This window comes from Heloderma suspectum, chromosome 4 (genome assembly GCF_057233095.1).
Source record: "Heloderma suspectum isolate Gila_16-S chromosome 4, 16-S_ref, whole genome shotgun sequence".
NCBI lineage: Eukaryota > Metazoa > Chordata > Lepidosauria > Squamata > Helodermatidae > Heloderma > Heloderma suspectum.
The window spans coordinates 311,672,572-311,692,702 of record NC_139461.1 but is presented as its reverse complement, the minus strand read 5'-3'; the positions used below and the strand labels follow the sequence as shown (position 1 = coordinate 311,692,702).

General features: G+C 51.4%; 1 protein-coding gene across 1 annotated transcript; it reads left to right on the top strand.

Moving 5' to 3' along the window:
- The first annotated feature begins 131 nt into the window (after positions 1-131).
- LOC146349049 (interferon regulatory factor 4-like) lies at positions 132-19,005 on the top strand. The gene is made up of 8 exons (XM_084854542.1): positions 132-627; positions 920-1,109; positions 4,894-4,973; positions 9,586-9,700; positions 11,456-11,572; positions 13,800-14,195; positions 16,707-16,825; positions 17,877-19,005. The coding sequence occupies exons 1-8, from the start codon at positions 454-456 to the stop codon at positions 18,012-18,014; spliced, it is 1,329 nt and encodes a 442-aa protein (XP_084710668.1). The 5' UTR covers positions 132-453; the 3' UTR covers positions 18,015-19,005.
- Positions 19,006-20,131: the final 1,126 nt, after the last annotated feature.

The following is a 20,131-nucleotide window of genomic DNA, read 5'->3' as shown; positions in this document are numbered from 1 at the left end:
CGGCCGCCGAGCTCTGCCCAGGCGAGCCCCGGCGCCCCGGCCCGAGGGAAAGCGGGAAGGCAGAAGCGAAAGTGAAACCGCCCGCGCCTCTTTCGGTTTCGCCCGGCCGAGCGGGCGGCGGCAGGCCGGCCAGGGGCGAGCCGCGGTCGTGGGAGGCCGCCGCTGCCCGAGGAGCCTCCGCCCTGAGCGCAGCGGCAGCAGCAGCGAGCGCCGCGGGCGTGGCCGCGTCCCCGTGGGGCCCCGAACGCTGAGCGGAGGGCAGCCGCCGGGCACCTGGGTCGATCGGAGCCGCTCCGGACTCGGAGGCCAGGCGGCACCTGCGCTGGCGGCGGGCGCGGAGCCGAGCCCGGTCCGCAGGTGGCCCTGGCCAGCGCCCGAGCGGGCGCCAGAGCGCGGCCGCGGAGGCGCGCGTGCGCGGCGCGGGGAGCCCTTCCTCCCCCGGGGTCGAAGCACATGGCTGAAGCGGGGCCCCCCATGCGCCTGAAGGAATGGCTCATCGCCCAGGTGGAGAGCGGCCGGTACCCGGGGCTGCGCTGGGAGGACGGCGAGAAGAAACGCTTCCGCATCCCCTGGAAACACGCCGCCAAGCAGGACTACCGGCAGCAGGAGGACGCGGCGCTCTTCAAGGTACCGGCGCGGCCCCCGAGGCGCAGGGCGCGCCCGGGGACGCCCAGGCCCCCACCCTCTGCCGGGATTGCCCCGCCCGCCGTCATTACCCCAGTTCCGTTCGCCACCTCCCCTGGGCAAGCCGCGCGCTGCGGCGACCACCGGCAGCCTGGGCTGCTTTGCGCGCTCCGCGGCGCGCACGGCCGGGTGGGCGGTGCCCAGGGATGCGGCGCAAGGGGGCCCTCCTGGAGTGTCCAGGCCAGGCGGCTGTCAGTTCGCGAATGCCCTGTTGACTCTCCTCTCCCCTTGGCAGGCCTGGGCCATCTACAAAGGCAAATACCACGAAGGGCTGGACAAGGCCGACCCCTCCGTCTGGAAGACCCGCCTGCGGTGCGCCTTGAACAAAAGCCTCGACTTCAAGGAGGTCCCGGAGCGGAGCCACCTGGACGTCTCGGAGCCCTACAAAGTGTACCAGATCATCTCAGAGGTGTCCCAAGAAACCGGTACATCTGAGAGCCCCCCGGTGGGGGGGGGTGCCGGTGGGGAGGTCTCTCTCCCTCTCCCTTTCCCTCATGATGCAAAAAGCAGGGCCCCCTTCTCATTACCCCCCACACGCACACACTGAATTGTATCTGCCAGGAGCATGGTCATCACAGCAACCTTGCATTTCATGATGACATCCAAAGTAGGGTGGGTCTGTAGCTCAGCCGTAGAGCTAGGGAAGGACGAAAGTCCCTTACCTGGTCCCGCAGCTTGCTTCGCGGTGGGGGGGAGGCGCTCCATTCCTCCCCCCGAAATTCTGGGCAAGGGAGAGGCGCCCCATCCCTCCCCGCCGAAATTCTGGCCGGGGGGGAGGTGCCCCGTCCCTCCGGCCGCAAATCCTCTGCTCCTGCTGGGTCGCAAACGGCGGTGGCCATAGCCACCACCATTTGCGTCCCTGCAGTCAGCCGTGATAGGCTACGGAAATGTTTATATAGCCTATCATGGCTGACTTTGGGGGGGGAAGCGCATACGCAAATGGCGCCCATGGGTGCCACCATTTGCATTCCTTATTTGGGCACGTGTAGTCTACGTAGACTATGGTGAAAATAAGGGCAATGCAAATAGTGTTGCCCTTATTTTCGCTGTAGTCTACGTAAATGTCTACGTAGACTACACGTGCCCAAATAAGGAACACAAATGGCGGCGCCCATGGGCACCGCCATTTGCGTACGCTTCCCCCCCCCCCCAAGTCAGCCGTGATAGGCTACGTAAACATTTATGTAGCCTATCACGGTGTTTTTTGAAAATCTAGCCATGATAGGCTACGTAAATCTTTACGTAGCCTATTACGTTTGTTGTTGTTGTTGGTTTTTTTACACTTGGAAATGGCGGCAGCGGCAGCCGGTCAGAAGACCGGCCGCCGAACCACCGCCGCACCGCTTCCGGGAGCTGCCGCCACCAGGGACATTCGACCAAGGTAAGTCCCATCCCGGGGGGGGCGGACCATTTCTCCACCAGTTTCGGGGAGCCGAATGCATTGGCATTCGGCCTCCCGGAGATTCATGGAGAAATTCTCCGACATCCCTACATAGAGGTCCTGCTTTGCATGCAGGAAGTCTCAGGTTCAATCCCAGGCAGGGCTGGGAGAGTTCCTGCCTCAGACCTGGATTGCTGTGGCTGCCAGCCAGGGTCAACAACACTGAGCTAGATGGGCCCAGGCTCTTACTCAGGATAAGGCGAATTCCAGTGTTCTCGGCCACCCACACCGATTTTAAGCATCTCCCAAACTCTACGTCCTGCTATGTAGTCCAGCTTCTTTTCAGTTTCTCCTGTTTTCATCAGGCAGGCATTTGGGGCAGCAGAAGGAGCCGCTCCAGCAACTTCTGGACCCTGCAGGTTTCTCCAACATGGGCCTGAAGCATGCCTGTTCTCACTGGCCAGCTTTGTGTAGAGCCGCCATGCCTCCTTCCAGGAGCTGAAATCTTTTAAGGTCCCAGGGCCTTAGAACCCTGAATGAGGAATGGACATTTGCGTGGCGCAACTGCCCCTTGGAGGCTGCCTCCTTCAAGATCCCCTAGCAATGTCTCTGGCCCAAAGGTTCATTTTTGTGGAAGGCAAAATGCTCCTGTGCCAGTGATCTTCATTTGCCCAAAGCTGGAACTAGCTGGGAATCTGGTGCCTTTCCATCTCTGGCCATTAGCCCAAAGACAGCTGCACTGAGCTCCCAAAAGCTCTCCACATTTTGGTCCAAGGCAGTAAGTGGTCTTTCCGTCCAAAGCAGCTGCCAACGTCCTGGACTGAGCAGCTTCCTATCAGGGTTGGGGAATGGATTATGGGAAGGTGTGATGCATCGTCCTGCCACCCCGTCCCTTCTTATTCTGGAAGTGTGAGGCAGGGTGCCAGAGATATGGGAGGTAAGAGGCAGTACAGAAGGGAAGCCCAAGGATTTCCTCAGACACCGTCCCTGCTTCTCCTTGGGGGAGGGGACAGAGCTCACTGGTAGAGCCCAGAAAAGGATGAGGAATGGGGGGTGCTCTCAGGGTAGCCAGGTGGGTTCTGTTCAGTGCTGAGCATCTGCGAGGGGCAGTTTCCTCATGTGCTGGTGGGCTCTGCAGAATTCAATACCTTGAGATTTTCAGCTTTAGTTTTCTTTCTTTTTGTAACTTATTTTTTAATATAAAATTTCAACAAAAGAAAAGGGGGGGAGGAAAATGTGACTGCATAGATTTGATTATATCCATTTCAATGCATATACATGAAGTGTGAGTTTGTGTATGAAAATACAGATTTCTAAGAACTATACATAAATGTCAAGAAAAGCAGGTCAAATATCCGAATAAGTATCTATACACAGGTGGTGTGTATACACCACCCATTCAAATGTTGAAAGCGTTGTAAGGTCTTTAATCCATTGCATTGTAGGAGGTGAGTGTTTATCCTTCCAATGTTGTAATATTAGTCTTTTAGCTGTCAGAAGGGCACGGAGAATCCATTTGTGCAGGCCGTGCATTAATTTCCAGGAAGCATGTAGATAATTTAAAAGAACGTGTACATCAGTAAATATTAACCAGTGTTCCAATACGAAATTTATCCGCATAATGACCTCCTCCCCCAAAGGGGCATCTGTTGGGCATCGCCAAAACATAGGCTTAAAAGAAGCATTAGCTCTGTTACACTTCTGGTTTTCTTACAAATGGACGTTCCTAGTCCTTATAAAAACAAGCAGTTGAGAGCACGTGGGAAATGTGCAGTTAAGTCTTTGAAGCTAGAGGGAATGGGCAGGGGGGTTCAGGGAGACAGTTTTGCAATGTCACTAGTTTAAGAGCACAGGAAGGCCTAAACCTGAATTGGCATGATGTGCCGTGAGGTCCAGAGTCTTGGGGAAGGGACACAGCTCAGTCGTAGAGTCTCTGCTTTGCATGCAGAGGGCCCCAGTTTTGATCCCTGGCATGTCTAGGTAGGGCTAGGGAAGAATCCTGCCTGAAACTCTGGGAAGCTGCTGCCAGTCAGTGTTGGTAATACTGGGCTAGATGGACCAAGGCTTTGACTCAGTATAAAGCATCTTCAGATGTCCATGTGCTTAAGGGAGGAGTCATCGCTTGGTGGTAGAGCCCTTGCTTTACATTCAGAAGGTCCAAAGTCCAATGCTGGGTATCTTCATTTAAAGGGATCAGGGAGCAAGACTTCTTTTTGCCATTCCAGAGAGCTGCCATCAGCCAGAGATGGCACTGTGGGGCTAGGTGGATCTGGTATAAGGTAGCTACCTTGGTAAAGAGTAAATGATTTGCATTAGGTGACTAAGGGCGCCTTCCTATGCATGTTTAGACAGAAAAAAAGTCCCAGTGTGGCTGGCTGGGGATTGGGGAATGGTGGGCGTTGTAGGAATTTTCCTCTCTAAACACACATAGGATTGCACTCTGAATGTTCTGGTCTTTTATTGTGTTAAGGTGTTATTGTTTTATTTATTTATTTATTTATTTATTTATTTAATAAATTTATTAAAGTAAATTTATTAAATTTAAAGTCACCCATAAATTTATTAAATTTAAAGTCACCCAGCCACTCTGGGCGATGTACAACAAAACAGTTAAAACAATAAAATTCCACATTAAAAACATCATAAAAAACACCCTAACCCATCCCGAATGCCTGCCTGAACAACCACGTTTTTAATGCACGGCAGAAGCTCATTAAAGCTTTTTTAAATTGTTGTACACTGCCTTGATGGCTTTTTAGCAGATATGGTGGAATATAAATGTTAATCATAAATAAAATAAATAGCAAAAAATGCTTTGCTGTCTTCAGGTAAGGAGCCCCTCCTGGAGCCAAGCCAGCCCTCACTGTCTGCACATCAAGAGACCAGAATGAATTCTCAGCCAAACAGGGTAAGGGCACTGTTTGTCCGCATTGATGTCTGGGCTCAGGGATACATCCAGCTGGTTCAGTGAGGTCCAGAAGGCCAGTCCACCGGGCATCACTGTGCAGGTGGGATGAGCATCTGCAACCTTACCTGACAAAAGGAGACTTCTCCAGTCACGTGTGCCCTGGCCACCTCCCAGTTCGACTGCTGTAACATGCTGTAGGCAGGGCTGCCCTTGAAAGGTGTTTGGAAACTGCCACTAGCACAAAGTGCTGCTCCCGGGGTACTGATATGAATGAGGCAATCAAAACGTCTTACGCCCATTTTGTTTGATCTGTGCTGGTTGCCAGTTTGTTTCTGGGCCCACTTCAGGGAGCTGGTTTTAACCTGTAAAGCCCTAAATGGGACACCTCCTTCTATATGTTCCTCCCCGCACATGCTCCAGCCATAATCTGTTCCAGAATCTTCACCTGTCTGAAGCCCGAGGGGGGGCAACAAGGAGTAGGGCCTTTTCAGTTGTGGCACCCACCCTGTGGAATGCCTTCCGAGCTGAGATTTGCTAAGAGACTCTGCGGCTGCCTTTTCCAACCTGGTGACCTCCAGTTGTGCTGTGTTGTGATGCTGGGAGTTTCAGTCCAACACATCTGTAAGGAACCAGGTCGGGGAGGGTTTCTCTGCGTGGTTTGGTGTTTGGCCACAACCAGATTGCTTAAAAGGGCCTTCAGCTTTTCTCTCCTCACTATGAATACGATAAGGCTGTTTTCCTGTTTTTGTGCCTTCACTTTCATTTTTGCAGCTTACGTGTTGCTGTTTCTGTTGATTTCGGAAATCGTTAGTTTTTATGATGTTAGTATTCCCTGGTGGTTCTTAAATGTATTTTGTGGATTTGGTTTTATTGTGTGCATATTTTAAAGTTGTAACCCATTTTGAGTTTTGGGGGGGAGGGGAAGCGGGGATATAGGATGCCTTAAATAAATAAAAATTGTATATTCATTGGACACTGCTGCTTCCCCCTTAAATTGCTGTAGCTGCATTTAATTGTTGCTGCAAATCTTGGAGTGCATGGGTTTCCAGCAATAATTAGTGGTTGCTGTTTGCAGTATTTCAATTTCTTCATTTTTTTTATAGTTACTGGATTTATTGAGAGTCACTATAACTTTATAGTAGAAACAGGGAACCTTTTTTTGCCTCAGGGCCACACTGCCTTGCGGCTGGCCTTCTGGGCCCCCATATCTCAATGGGTGGAGCCAAAGCAAAACATGGGTGGGATCAAAGTTACAGTGGACCAACTCTCAATCTCTCTCTCTTTCTTTCTCTCTCTCTCTCTCTCACACACACACACACACACACACACACTGGCTTATTTCCACAGTGGCTTATTTCCTCCCCACTTCTGTGAGTGCAGTTAAATGCTGGAGGGATTAGCATAATTGCCCTCAGCAGTGAGGCTTGTTGTGTTGTGCGAACCCAGCGAGGGTGGCTTGTTGCCACAGTAAGAAGGCACCTGGAACCCAGGGGCTAGTGTAGGGCTCTAGGTGACGTATTACCCATGACAGCAAGCTACCCTGGTCGGGTTCATACAGCAAGTCACAGTGCCAAGGGTAATTACGCAAATCCCCCCGGCATGTGACCAGTACACTCAGGGTGAGGAAATAAGCCACTGTGGCTTACTTCCTCCTCCATGACTGTGCAAACTGGGCCAGTGCATCTTCTATTGTATTGTCTGTCTACTTAATTGCCATTTTGCTACTGATCCCTTGTTTCTGTTTTGAACGTCCAACCTAATCGTTTCCTATAATTAGTTCTTCCTGTAAAAGTTATTGTTGTTCTCATTGTTATTAAATACCAATGTGTTTGTTAAAATACTATGGACTTATTAAAACAGAAATAATCTGTCCTGAACACTGGTGACCAACCACTGCCTTTGTAGCAGTGCTGAGGCTGGGTCCTGATTCCTGGGAGAAGTTTACAATTCAAAGATGCTGCTCACATCAGAAGCAGCATGCAAGTCGGGGCGCTCACTTCCTGCAGACCTGGCTGCTGTCCTGAACAAACTGCCCCAGAATCTTCTGCTCTGTCACAGGGGCAGAAAGGAGGGGCATGTAGGGCACACTCAGTGTGGAGGAAGAGTGCTGGTGCCCATGGCCACTTAGAGCAGCTAAAAAAACCTGAGCCAGCCTGCCTGGTGTGACCTAATGGAGACATTTTGAGCGTATTTATAGCAGCTTGATAAGCTTGTTAGAACAACCACACAGCACAATTGTACTGCACAGCATGAGAGATCGGACAGTGGAAAGTTTTCTGCAGAGATAAAGATCAAGCTATCTGAAGATATTTGAATTGTTCCAACCTGAAGGTCAGGATGTGGTTAAGATTTGTTAATTTCGTGCTTCAGATATTGAGCAAATCTTGTGAGTCTTTTAAATTGGTCTGGCCTTACATTTGAGGTTGCTTTATTCTCAGGCTGCGATGTCTGTCAATCTGTTAGACTGATCAATTAAGATTGAATCAACTTAGAAAGGGCGCCCCTGATTAACTGGGAAGCAGAATCAGATAGATAGATAGATAGATAGATAGATAGATAGATAGATAGATAGATAGATAGATTCAGGCATATTTAATAATACTTGTGCTTATACCACCTTTCCCCAATCTGGTGCCCTCCAGATATCTTGGACAGCAACTGCCAGCATCCCTTTCTGTTCACACAAGCATTTGGCTCCTGACTTGTGTGTTTTGGTGTTCTAGGTTAGGTGATTATTGTTGCACGCTTAGCATGATAGCATGCCTGGTTTGTTGGTGCCTCTTTTATTCATAGTGTCAGCCAGCGGTCTCCAAATGCTTTGATCGCGCACCCCATCAGTAAACGATTTTTGAACCCCCCCCCAATATATAAATGTACTACTGTACTAATATATTGTGTATATTATAAAACATACACAAAAATAGAATTAAAGGATGATAAAGATGAAATAAACAATATTTTTAAAATTATTTTTTTCTTAATGGTATTAAAACATTTTTGCCCTCATTAAAAATAGTATTAATATTTTTTATTGAGAGCAATGTGATTGAATATGCTTCATTATTTTTGAAAATCTTGGTTTAACACTTTGTGCTACAGTGAATTGAAGATCTGGTTCTAAATTCAGTTTATTTCTATACTTGGTTTTAATGGCTGTCATAGCTGGAAAAGACACCTCACAAAGATACGTAGATCCAGATGGAAGAAGTGCATCATTGGCTGTAAATCCTGATACTCATTTTTCAATCCCATCCACCAATTATGCAAAGGTTTTTGTTGAAATTCAGCTAGTAATTCAGCTTCCCTGATGTCAGTCAGTTGTTCTTGCAAATGAATCGGAAGGTGTTGCATTTTTTGATTTTTAACAAATGAGTTCAAAACTCACTGAAACTCTTCATTTGGAAGATTTTAAACAGGTTAGAAAATTCCATTTCCAAGTTTTTAAGAGTACAGATATGAGAGTTTTTATAGGTGACGCACATCGTTTTCGGCAACAAAATCACACGTGTTGTGATAGAAACATTTCCAAACATCCATTTTCAAAATGCTGTCTCCATAGCACAAGTTTCTTTCAAAAGGCTCATCATTAAAACGTCACCTTTACGGTGAAGGAACAGATCAAGTGTGTTTATTTTTTCAAAAATATCTGCTAGGTAGCACACTACTGACAGCCCCTCATCATCACAGAAAAGGTCTGCAAATCTGGAGCAAATTTGTGCTCCTTTGGCAGGATGGCAGCTGCTCCAGTGCCACAGCCAACAGGCAACTGCACCTTCCTCTACTGTGCCTGGCAGAGACTGGTGCAGTTGCTGTCGGTGGCCGCTGCAGAGGCAGGATGGGACTGGAGCCGAGAGAGAAACTCCCTGGAGCTTCCCTCTTGGCTCCCGTCCCTTCCTGCTGCCACCATCATGGCACACAGCAGCAGTTCGTTGGGGCAGCAGGAGGCTGCTCAATGATCAGGCGGCTTGTGCCCCCCAACGGATCGTCTTGCGCGCACCCCATTTTGGAGACCACTGGTGTAAGCTGTCCCGTGCTCCATTTTGGAGGAAATGCAATATATAGCAATTCTAAAGGCGCAATCCTATGGCTGCTAGACAGCGGCTAGACGGCCACAGGATTTTTTGTTTTCCAGGAACTGACCTCCGAGCCAGCGCTCCGAGTTGGATTCTCAGAAAATCCCTTTCCCGCTCCCTCCCCCCACCGCCTTGCAGGCGGTGCAGTTTGTCCCCGCTCTGCACTCGTAAGAGCAGTGCAGAGCAGCAGGAAATGGGGTGTTCCTGGGGGTGGGGAGGGGGCAGCGGAAGCACGGGTACGATGTGTCCTATGCACCATCCAGCCTCCCCCCCCCCGCTCTGAGCCACCCTGGCTAGACAACCAAAATTGACCATCTAGCCGCAGATGCAGGGCGGCCAGAGTGCAGAGGAGACGACACCCCCCCCCCCCCGCGCTCTGCCTGCCCTGAATTGGATAGCCAGTCACCTCTGAGTTTGGAGGCGGCCGACTATCCCCATTGGTTTGTGCCCTCCATAATAAATAAATATTCAAAGTCCCAGACAGTGGTGCCTTGCTCCTTCCTTCCAAATTTCACCTGTTGTGTTGCCTTTCTTCCCAGACCAGGACATCCTCAGATTCACACCAGGACAGCAAGGATGAGTCAGTGGCAACATGCCATACTTCTCCGGGGTCGCCCCAGGCCTCCCAGAAGCCAAGCCCCGCAGAGCACCTGGGTAAGGAGGGAGGGTGGGCTTCTCTGCATTCCCAGCTGCACAATGTTTGGCGCTGTCTTGAGTAAACACTGCTGCCCTGTGACTGTCCCTCCCTTCCCTAGGAGAAGGCACTAGGGACCAGGCTTGAAGCTGACCCTGTGTCTCAAAGGGAGCCTTTTTGCAGGCCCTCCGTAGGGCTGTTAGGGCAAAACCGTTCCGTGTGTTCAGGGAATGGATACAGAGGGAGTGCTTCTGGACTTGGTAGCCCCACCCCGATGCACTGCTGACCACACCCCTCCGATGAGCCTAACCCTGAGGGCACTAAGTATGTGCACCTGTATGCATGAAGGGCATGATCAGAACCCAGGGCCACTCTGAGTCACAAAGAAGGGCCCTGTGCATGTTGAGCTGGTGCCCTCCAGATGTGCTGGGACCACAACTCCCAACACATCTGGAGTCGCAGGCCTGACACATCTGGAGGCAGTGGAGGCTGGTGGCTCCAATGTCAGTGTCGCGGTGAATCCCCTCCAGGTTTCAGTCAGAACTCCAAAGGAGCTTGCACCTTGGAGAGCTCCTTTAGAGTTCTGATTGAAACCCAGAGTGGATTCACTGCCCCACCGACACCGGAGCCACCAGCCTCCACTGCTACAACATCCAGGATGCTGGGAGGTGTAGTCCAATACATTTGGAGGGCACCAGGGAAGGCTAAGTCAGAGGAATGAGTAAACCCTAAGAAGAATGATGAACAACCTTCGCATAACCCTACAACAAACCACGGGTTGTGTGAGGTTGTTTAACCCTTGCACAACCCACCCCCGCTGGGTTCAGATGACATGACAAGCCACGGTCATGGCTTGAATATTCAAAATGGGTGCACACAGGCACTGCGGCCCACCGTGGCGTATAAGCCACGGTGCACAGTTTGAATGTGTGAACGGCCTATTGAGTTACATTGAGCTTATTCCCAAATCAAGGAGGCCCCAAATCATGGCTGCCCAGATGTTCTGCCTCAGCCTCCTTTATATGCAGACAGCCAGGTGACTCAGGCCAATCAGCAGTGACCCCAAGATTCTCTCTCCAGGCAGAGAAGAGGAGGAGGAGGAGACCTCGCCCCAAACCTGCAGCTGGTCTCACTTGGTGGTTTTATGTCGCTGTTTAAAAGCAGGAGGACAGATCAAACTCTGTGAGGCCCCATAGCCAGGGATGGGGAAGTGCTGGCCCCCAGATGCTGGTGGACTGCAACTCCCATCAGCCCCAGCCAGCATAGCCAGTGGTGAGGGTTGACTGGAATTGCAGTCCCAAAACGTCTGGGGTGCCAAAGTTTCCCCATCTCCGCCCCATAGCTTGTCCTTGCAGAGGAGAGCCTCGAACCCCACCTTTCCTGCGAGGCCTTCGGCGTCACCCCTTGATCCTCATCTCCAGCTATAGCCCAAGCTTACATATGTATCTGCATTTACTCTCAGACATTCCTGGCTACCCTTGTCTCTCCCAACCTTGCAAATCTGTTGTGAGCCCAATAGAGCAGGATATATAAATCAAAGCAAGAAATAAAGTGTAAGCTTCTTGGGGCAGAGACTTGTCTTGTTTCTTGGTGTATGAAACTCTGTCAAGGGTCATGTACAGTGATGAAGCTGATGCTCTGAGCAACTTGCAGGTGGGACAAGAGATGGCAGGTGCGAGGGGGATGCGACTGCTGTGTCTCATCCACCAATTCATGCTGAATAGAATGAACAGATCCACTGAAGCACTCTGGTATGTTCTGTTCCTCTCACGCAGAGTACCAGGTGAAAGGGTATTTCTACGGCTGGAGCCCCGCACAGTTTCGCTGCCACCCCAGTCCGTGCTTCGTGGGCCCCAACTCCCGGTGTGCTGACAATGACAACATCAACTCAGGTAGGGGAGGAAGAAAGGATTCCCCCCAAATAAGCTGCTGGCTGCCCAGTTTGAGGGCACAGTGCACGATGCGCCCAGGCTCACCCATCCCTTCCGCTTCCCAAGGGTCGCCCTGCCCCTCCCACAGGGCTGGGCGGGGGAGCAGAGCCACTCGGGGGAGGCACTTGCCACATGCTTCCAAGGCCCATTCCCTGGAGCTCTGTGACCCTTGCCATGGCTCGCCATCTGTGCAGCAGGAATTGGATGTGAGGAGGGTGACCCTCAAGGCAAGATCATTTGGTTTGGACCAGTGGGGGCTAGGGATGTAAGAACTCGCCCTAGTTCGGGTTCTGCAGGCACTCGCCGAAGCAGCGCCCCCACTCGCATCCCCCCAAACCTGCGCTCGAGCCATCCACGAGTTTGGTGAATTCCCCAGTGCTCACCGCGAACCCGTTTGGTGAGCGCCGCCATTTTCGCGCCTTTGATTTCTGCGTAAAGCTGGAAGTTAAAAAATGCGCGTATTCAAATATGCGCTGTTTGGAGCTGGGAAAGCTAAATAAGCGCGCTATTAGAGGGATTATAGCATATTTAGCTTTCCCAGCTCCAAACTGTGCATATTTGAATATGCGCATTTTTTCACTTCCTGCTTTACGCAGAAATCAAAGGCGCAGAAATCACGGCGGTCACCGAACAGGTTCGTGGTGAGTACTGGGGAGCATGAGTGGGGGGTGAACAAGGACCGTGTCTCAGCAGGCGCAGTTCAGGGGTTGCGGGCGGGGGTTGCCCGACGAATTCCCGAATCCCAAACTGCGCTCGCAACATCCCTAGTGGAGGCTGGTGGCTTCACGGTCAGTGGGGCGGTGAGTCCGCTCCAGGTTTCAGTCCGAACTCTAAAGCAGCTATAGACTCACCGCCCCACTGAGAGCTGAGCCACCAGTCTCCACGGGCCCGGGCCCTTCGGCGTCAGCTGTCAGGTCCGTAGTTCACCATCCTTCAGGTAAAACAAGCTGAAACCTGTTTTAACTGCCTCACCTTTCTCCCAGGAACTCTGGAAATGGCGACTAGCTGCCACACCCGTCCCTGCCCCGCTTCACTTCCCCTTCCCCCCTCCTTGTCTGCTTTTTTAGACAGGAAGTGTGCAGATGGGGCCCTTAAGCATTGTAAGCACAGACCGGGGCCTCGCATGCTCTGCATGTCACTACAGCAACCTTTGCCAATCTGGCACCCTGCAGAGTTGTTGGTCTAGGTCCACAACACCTGGCCAGATTTTTGGACTTGCTGTTTCTTCCCCCTTTGACCTGCTTTTTGTACCACCTCATCTGATGAAGAGTTCTGGAGAACTCAAAAACTTGCACAATTTTGTGGAATCTTGGTTGGTCCTAATAAAGGTATCGTCCAACTGTGGATTCTGGATTGTTTTTTTTTTTTTTATTATTATTATTATTATTATTATTATTATTATTATTATTATTATTATTATTATTCAACTGGGAGACTAGCATGTTGCAAGGAAAAGTGCTCCCCTCCAGCACCATCTTTATTTGGATTTAAATGAGTGGTTGTGTGTTTTGGAGATCAAACCTCACCTCTGCCTTGTAATTAGATTCTGGGGCAAGTTACTTTTCATTTTGTCTCACCAGTTTACCTTCTGGGAAATGAGTGACAGACCATGCCCACCATGGCAGCCATTTTATGAATGGGTAAGCCTCACCCCCATGGCAGCCGTTTTGTGTGAGCATCCACAGCACTCACAATTCCAGATGTGTCCACCGACCCGAAAAGATTGGGGACCTCTGCTGTAAACAGTACAAGCATCTCTACACCAGCCTAAAATCCTCCATTTAAAATCCTGCTTCTGTTTTAAATGTAGGATCACCACGGGCTCCCTTTACACAAGCTTCTTCCCCCCCTTTACCCCCTTATCTGAGTCTTCCATGTGTTTCATTATACAGCTGCTAGGTGGCGCTGTGGTCTAGCGCCTCTTATTGCAGGTTTGCTTCTTTTCACGAGGGAACTCAAGCGCTGTAATTTGATAGCTCATTATCCCCGATCTTTTTAACAATAGAATAAAGGTGCGGGAGACACCCTGGAAGTCCATGACATCACCTAAAGGGCCTGCAAACTTCCAGGAGTAACCAGCCTCAGTAGCAAGATGAAAGCTCTGTGTGAAGAAGCCCTGCGTCTGGGTGCGCTGTAGGTGGGAGACGACCGGCGTTCTGACCTTCGTCCCCTTCCCTTTTCTCTCCAGATTGCTGGCTGCATATCCGCCTTTACTACTGTGATGTGCTGGTGAAGGAGGTCACAACAAGCACAGCCGAGGGCTGCCGGATTACCTATCGCCTGGTGCCTGCTGACAACAAGGGCCTTTACGGTCCAAGCGCCATGGAGCAGATCCAATTCCCCTCCCCAGGCGTGCTGGCTGGGAACCGCCAGGCGTCCAGAGCGGCTGGGGTCTTGGAACAGCTGCTCCCCCACTTGCACCGCGGCGTGCTCCTTTGGGTGGCCCCAGAAGGGGTCTTCATGAAGCGCCAGTGCCAAGGCAGGGTTTACTGGAAGGGCCCGCTGGCACCGCACGACAACCGGCCGAACAAACTGGAGAGGGAGAAAACCTACAAGCTGCTGGACACGCAGCAGTTCCTTCAGCGTGAGTACCTGTTCTCTCTCCCCGTTTAGTCCGGCATCCTGTTCCTCACAGCAGCCATGTCTTTGGGAAGCCCACCAGCAGGACTTGTGGGCCATCGCACCCTCCTGCTCCGGTTCCCCAGCAACTGGTAGGCACAGGTGTGCCGCCTGTGCTGCTGGAGGTAGCACGTAGCCCTCAGGACCAATAGCCATTGAGAGCCTTACCTTTGCTGCATCCAAGGCCTTGGAATATGCCTGCGCCCATCCTGTCCACCCCGCCTGCTTTGTGCCTGTGCGCAGCCCCAGAACTTGTTTACAGTGCCCACGTTCAGACTCAGAATACGTGGAGAAATAATAGTGTCTCAGAGGACATGCAGAGTCCCTTTCCCTCATGCTAGGGATGAAAATGCATGTGCATCTCAGAAAAGATGTATACCCAAATGCACTGGGGGGGGGCACCAGCAGGGGAAGAACTGATGGGGTGGACGTTCAGCCGTAACCCCCGTTGCACTTTCTGAGACTCCCCTGCAAATGACCCCTGACAAAAGACTGTTTTCCTTGCCATTCTTCCGGTTTCAGAACCCAGGGGTGCGGGGGGGGGGGATGCTTAAAAATGTCTCAGGGGGACATTTGCAGGGGAGAATTGGCTTGCAGGGAAAGGGTTAATCACCCTCCTCCCCCCATCCAATAATTCTCCCCTGCAAATGCCTTTTCCCAGCCCACGGTTCCCTCCTCATCACGTGCCATTACACTTTTAAGTTATCGCAGCCCAACTCTACGTTTCTTAGCTTAGGCAGCAGGGCCCTGAGTAGAGCCCTACTAGAAGCTCTCGTAAAAATGAATCACTGCGGGTGGGCTGCATTTGGTGTGCTCTGTGATCCTGCAGAAACACAGCCCAAGCCCACGCTGTGGCCCTGCATGCAGAACTCAGTATTCAGCATCTGAGATATGTGAACATCCTTTTTTAATTGTGTGTTGCTGCTGTTATTTTTTTAGGTTCTAGTCCTTAAGATTTTCAGAGATAGATATGAAAACATGTGGATAATATTATTTATTTATTTATTTATTTCATTTCTATACCGCCCAATAGCCGAAGCTCTCTGGGCAGTTCACAAAAATTAAAACCAAACAACACACAATAAAACAATTTAAAATATATAGAACATTAAAACCACAACTGACAACTAATACTAGGCAAACCTCAGAAAGGGAGAGCATCAGGCATAATTTTTAGTGGCCAGTGGTAAAGCTGCAGCACTTTGCAAGATTCCTTCAGCCTCGCGATTAGCTGAGACAGAGCCAGTTATGCAGAAATACGCCCTTTTCATATTTGTGTAATATATGCAGGTTGCAGAATGCAGCGCTCTTGGCTTTGCGGTGGTGCAGAAATCTGATCAATTGATATTTCTCTTTGTAGAGGAGTTGCGCTGTCCTGCTTATGCGAAAATATTCGCCCCCTTCATGTCCCTGAGCAGCCAGAGGCTATGGGGCAGCCAGGTGCAGGAGTTATTTCCCTTGTGCAGGGAGAGGACTGGAGGTTCATGTCGTCCTTGTAATTGCAGATTTTCAGATTGAGTGTGAAGGCATCTGCCAGTGTTAGTCTGCTTTCAGAAATGACCTGTACGTGCTCACAGGCGTTTTCTTCTGTATGATTACGTTGTGTAGCAGCCGATTTCCCAGAAGCAAAGAGCATGCCCTTGGAGCCCCACAGCCCCTCCCTCCGTAGCCACAGAAAGAACTGGAAACCTGCTCTCCATTGCTGCTTCCGATGCACCTTCCAGTTGCTAAACTGTTTCCCTCCCTCCTCACCAGCCGGGGTGGGGGTGGGGGGCGCTGTGCCTGTGAGTGGTAGCCACCGGCCATCCCAAACCTTTAAAGGCCTAGCAAGGGGTATCTCTTAACTTGGAAATATGACCCCCATAAAGATTTTATTGTAAGGAGGCAAGCGGAAAAGTGCTTTCTCTTCCTCTTTCTACCAGCTATAAATAATTGTGAAGGCTCTTTTGTCCTTGTTTCCTCACAGCAATCTCTTTGGGAATGGCATTGTCAAGTAAAGCAAGAACCATCTCTGGGCCTCTGGTTAGCTAATAGCTAGCAGATGGGCACTCAGGGGGAAAGGTGTCTCTTTACAGGTTTTTGTGTGCTTATTTCCCCACCACACACACACACACACAAGCTTCTTTCCCCATAAAACTTCCCATTCTATAGGCCATCTTTCCCCAACCTGGTGCCCTCCAGATGTTCTGGACTACTACTCCCAGCATTCCTGACCTTAGTAGCCATGTTGTCTGGGGTTGATGGGAGCTGAATCCAAAACATCTGGAGGGCACCAGGTTGGGGAAGGCTGCCCTGGCTGTCCCTTTATGGGCAGGCTGGCCCTTTCCAGGCTTCCCTTGGATGTGGCTGATGGCATTTCTTCTCTGTCTCTGGGGCAGGGGAGCATGCCAAGCTCCTCGACCATCTTGCTTGCCCCCTCCTCAATGTGTCCAGAGAGCTGTGAGTCATAGCTGGAATCTCTTTGTGTGCCACTCAGAGTTACGGGGCTTCCTGAGCCACGGCGAGCCACCCCCCCAGTACCAGATCCACTTCTGCTTTGGGGAGGAGTATCCAGCTGCCCTCAACCAGAAACTCCACAAGTTCATCACAGCCCAGGTGAGTGTCCTGGCAGTGGCTGAGCACGATGCCAGCTCTGGACCACATAATGTGCATGGGTCACAAACATTGCACCTTGCCCCAGTCATGACGCTACTGAAGGGGCGGCAGAACCAGAACCCGTGGTCTGTTCTCACTTCCTGTGGCCAACACAGAGTGTGGAGGGAGAAGGATGCAGGAGTGGATGGACCGAGTCCTTCTGCTTTGGCCTGGCTGCTCTCTTTTCTTCTTTCCCCGCTGTTGTCCCTCTTGCTTGTCCAGTGCCAGTGAGGTGGGGGGGGGAACATGCACACCACGGGGTCAGGGATGGACAGAGAGCACCGTGGCCTTGCTGCAGTTCCACAGCCTTGGCGAATGCTATTCATGAGGACTAGTCACACCCTCCTCTGATTTTGGCTTGGCCTCCTGCAGGACCTCCTGATTGCGATCGTTCTCTCTCCTTTTCTTTCATTCTGCATAATGTGGTCCTTAAAACACTGGCACAGTATGCAAAGCAGGTCACACAAGATGACCTGCTTTGCTTGACCTTCTCATGATAGTGGGGATGGACATCTTTTTAAAAGGGGCAAAGGTGCTGTGAGAGACCCATTTCTGGTTCAGATGGCCATTTCTTGTGTCCAGCTATTGGGCTCTGGTCAAATGATGTCGCAGGCTTTGGAAGCGCTAGAGAAGCCTACAGAACATGGCTCCCAGGGATGAGCGCCGGGCCACTTTCAGCTCTCCGGAGAAAGCCACTTTCTGTCTTCTCCGTGGGTCTCGGCCAACGTGCCAGGTGAATCAGCCACCTGATGCATCGGCCAGGAACCAAATGACATCAGGGTGTCATTTGGCCCACAGAGGGCCAGGGGGCGGTCGTCTGGCCCCCCACCAGGATGGAGTTCCCCATCCCTGAGTTAATGGGACAGGACCTGGGAAACAGGGATGAGGAGAGAGGTGGAAGGACCCATGGGCCTCCAGCAGTTGGGTCTTGGGGTTGGTCCTTCCTCCCCACTGCTAGAGCAGGTCTCTTCTCATTTGCCTTGCAGTGACTTGCCAACTGTTGCTCCCCCAGGTTGAGCCGGTGTTCGCCCGGGATCTCTGTCTCCATGCCCAGCGGCTGGGGCCACGGTCGCTGCAGGACTCTCAGCCATGCAGTTCGGATGCTCCCAGGAATATCGTCCAGATCTTGAAACAGCTGTGCTCACCGTGATTCAGCTGGAAGGGAGGCAGGGGCTTGGCTTGGCTTGGCAGGGGCAAAGCAAGCGTCACAATTCATCTGAAAGAGAAGATTTTGCTGCCCCGGTCCTGGCTGCTGTCCAATGTGCATCTGTCCTGATCGTCGGCCGAGCCCTGGTCACAATTTAGGCCCCCCCGTGGTCTGACCCAGGCATGCTGTCCAGAGTGCCTGAAATCTTGTGTGGATAGAGGGCCTGCGTTAGGCCTCATTTTCACAAACAATAGGTGAGGTTTCTGGGCTGCACCATCTGAGACTGCAGGTGGAGGCTCCCAGATGCTCCTCCATGAGCACAGACAGACACCCAGGCCGCCAGATGTCGGAGCAAAGCCTTCCAACCTAGCTTTCTCCTTGCCACATGTGAGTTGGTTTTTCTACATGCAGGGATTTGGGGGACGGGTCATCTGAAGCGTCACCTGACCTGCAGTCTGAAGTGGTACAGCCCAAACACAAAATTGGCCATCTCCTTTCCTGATTGCGAGAACTAGGTCTGTGTTAGAACCTTTGACTCCTTTGAAACTGGTGTAACAGCCTGATTTCACCCCAAGCCCCGTGTTTTGCATCAGTGCTTCAAATCGACTTGTTTTCAATCTTGGTTGCAGATTTTCACATGCTGTAACCCATCCCGAGTGCAAGGGAAAGGGCAGTGTGTTGCCTGACTGTCCCACCCCCTGCATGCTCACTCAACAGTGAGCCCCTCTGGATGCTGTGCGGCTTCTCCCAGGTAAATCGGAATGGGCTGTAGCTCCATGGTGGAGAACCTGCTTGACATGCAGGAGGTCCCAGTTCAGTGCCTGGAATCGTCCCCCCACTGGGTGGCGGGCCGTGAAAGGCTGCTGCCAGGAACCCAGGAGAGCCATTGCTGTCAGTCAGTATAGGCAATACTGAGTTGGAGGGATCAAAGGTCTGGCTCGTGTAAGGCAGCTTCCTAAACGTGCATAGGATCAGGGAAAAGATAAAAGACATTAAGAAAAAGATAAAGGCTGGTCTTGGAGGAAGATAGTGCAGGCATCCTGACTGGGCATCCCGAGGGGAACAGCTTCATTTTCCTTGCATAGCCTGATGCTTGTGGACAGAACTTGAATATTCTCCGGCTTTTCACAACAGAAAAGGGGAGATTCTCTTGTGCACATGTAACCCGGTTTCTGTCTCTCGCGCACCCCCCCCCCGATTGTCCATTGCTGAGTGTACTTCTTCACGTGTCTGTTCTGAACTTGCTGGCTTCTGAACCAGCTGTGCTATCAAATAGACCACACCAGCTCCCTTCTGTGCGATAGATTTTGCAGTGGGTCAGGTTGTACTTTCTGGCTGCTTCACCAGCTGGTTTAGGGCCACTGAGCGTGTTGAGGGAGGTTAACCTTTTCCCCTGTGCCGTGTCCCTAATCTAAATCACTCCCAAGGCGGCAAATAGCTTTGAGGGTACCTGAGACTGGGAAAATAGCATGGGAGAAAAGGGTTGCCCCCTCTGAAGCACCAGGCCCCCCAACCTGGAGCCCCCCCAGATGTGTTGGGCTACAGATCCTATGAGCCCCATGTTGGCGGGAGATGATGGGCATTGTGGTTCCCATGGGGGAACATTTCGTCCTGTGGACTCCTGCTACACTCTAAAGCGGTGCAGCCCAGATACAGGTTGACCCCCAAAGACCTTGCTGCTCTGGAGGTATTGCAAGTGTTCCGGTTTGGGCACTCCCTGTGTATAAACCAGCCTGGAACCCCCCAGATGTGTTGGACCACAAACCCCATCACCCCCAGCCAGCATGGGGTTGATGGGAGGTGTAGTCCCGACACATCTGGAGGGCCTCTGGTTGGAGAAGGCTGGTGGAAACAAATGGGCAAACACTAACATTCATTTCTTGTATTTGCCACTAGAGGGAGCCATGAGCCCACTTAGCGATTTCCTAGAATAGTCATGGAACAGTAGGCTTGGAAGGGTCCTACGAGACCATTGAGTCCAACCCCCTTCATCTCTAGTGATTCTCTTCTCAAGGGCTTCCATGGTTGGTTAGTTCGCTTGCTTTTTAGCTGCAGAATCCTCTCAGTGGGTTAAGCCCCAATCCAGGCCAACAGCAGGATTTCTCATCCCCATCTATGAA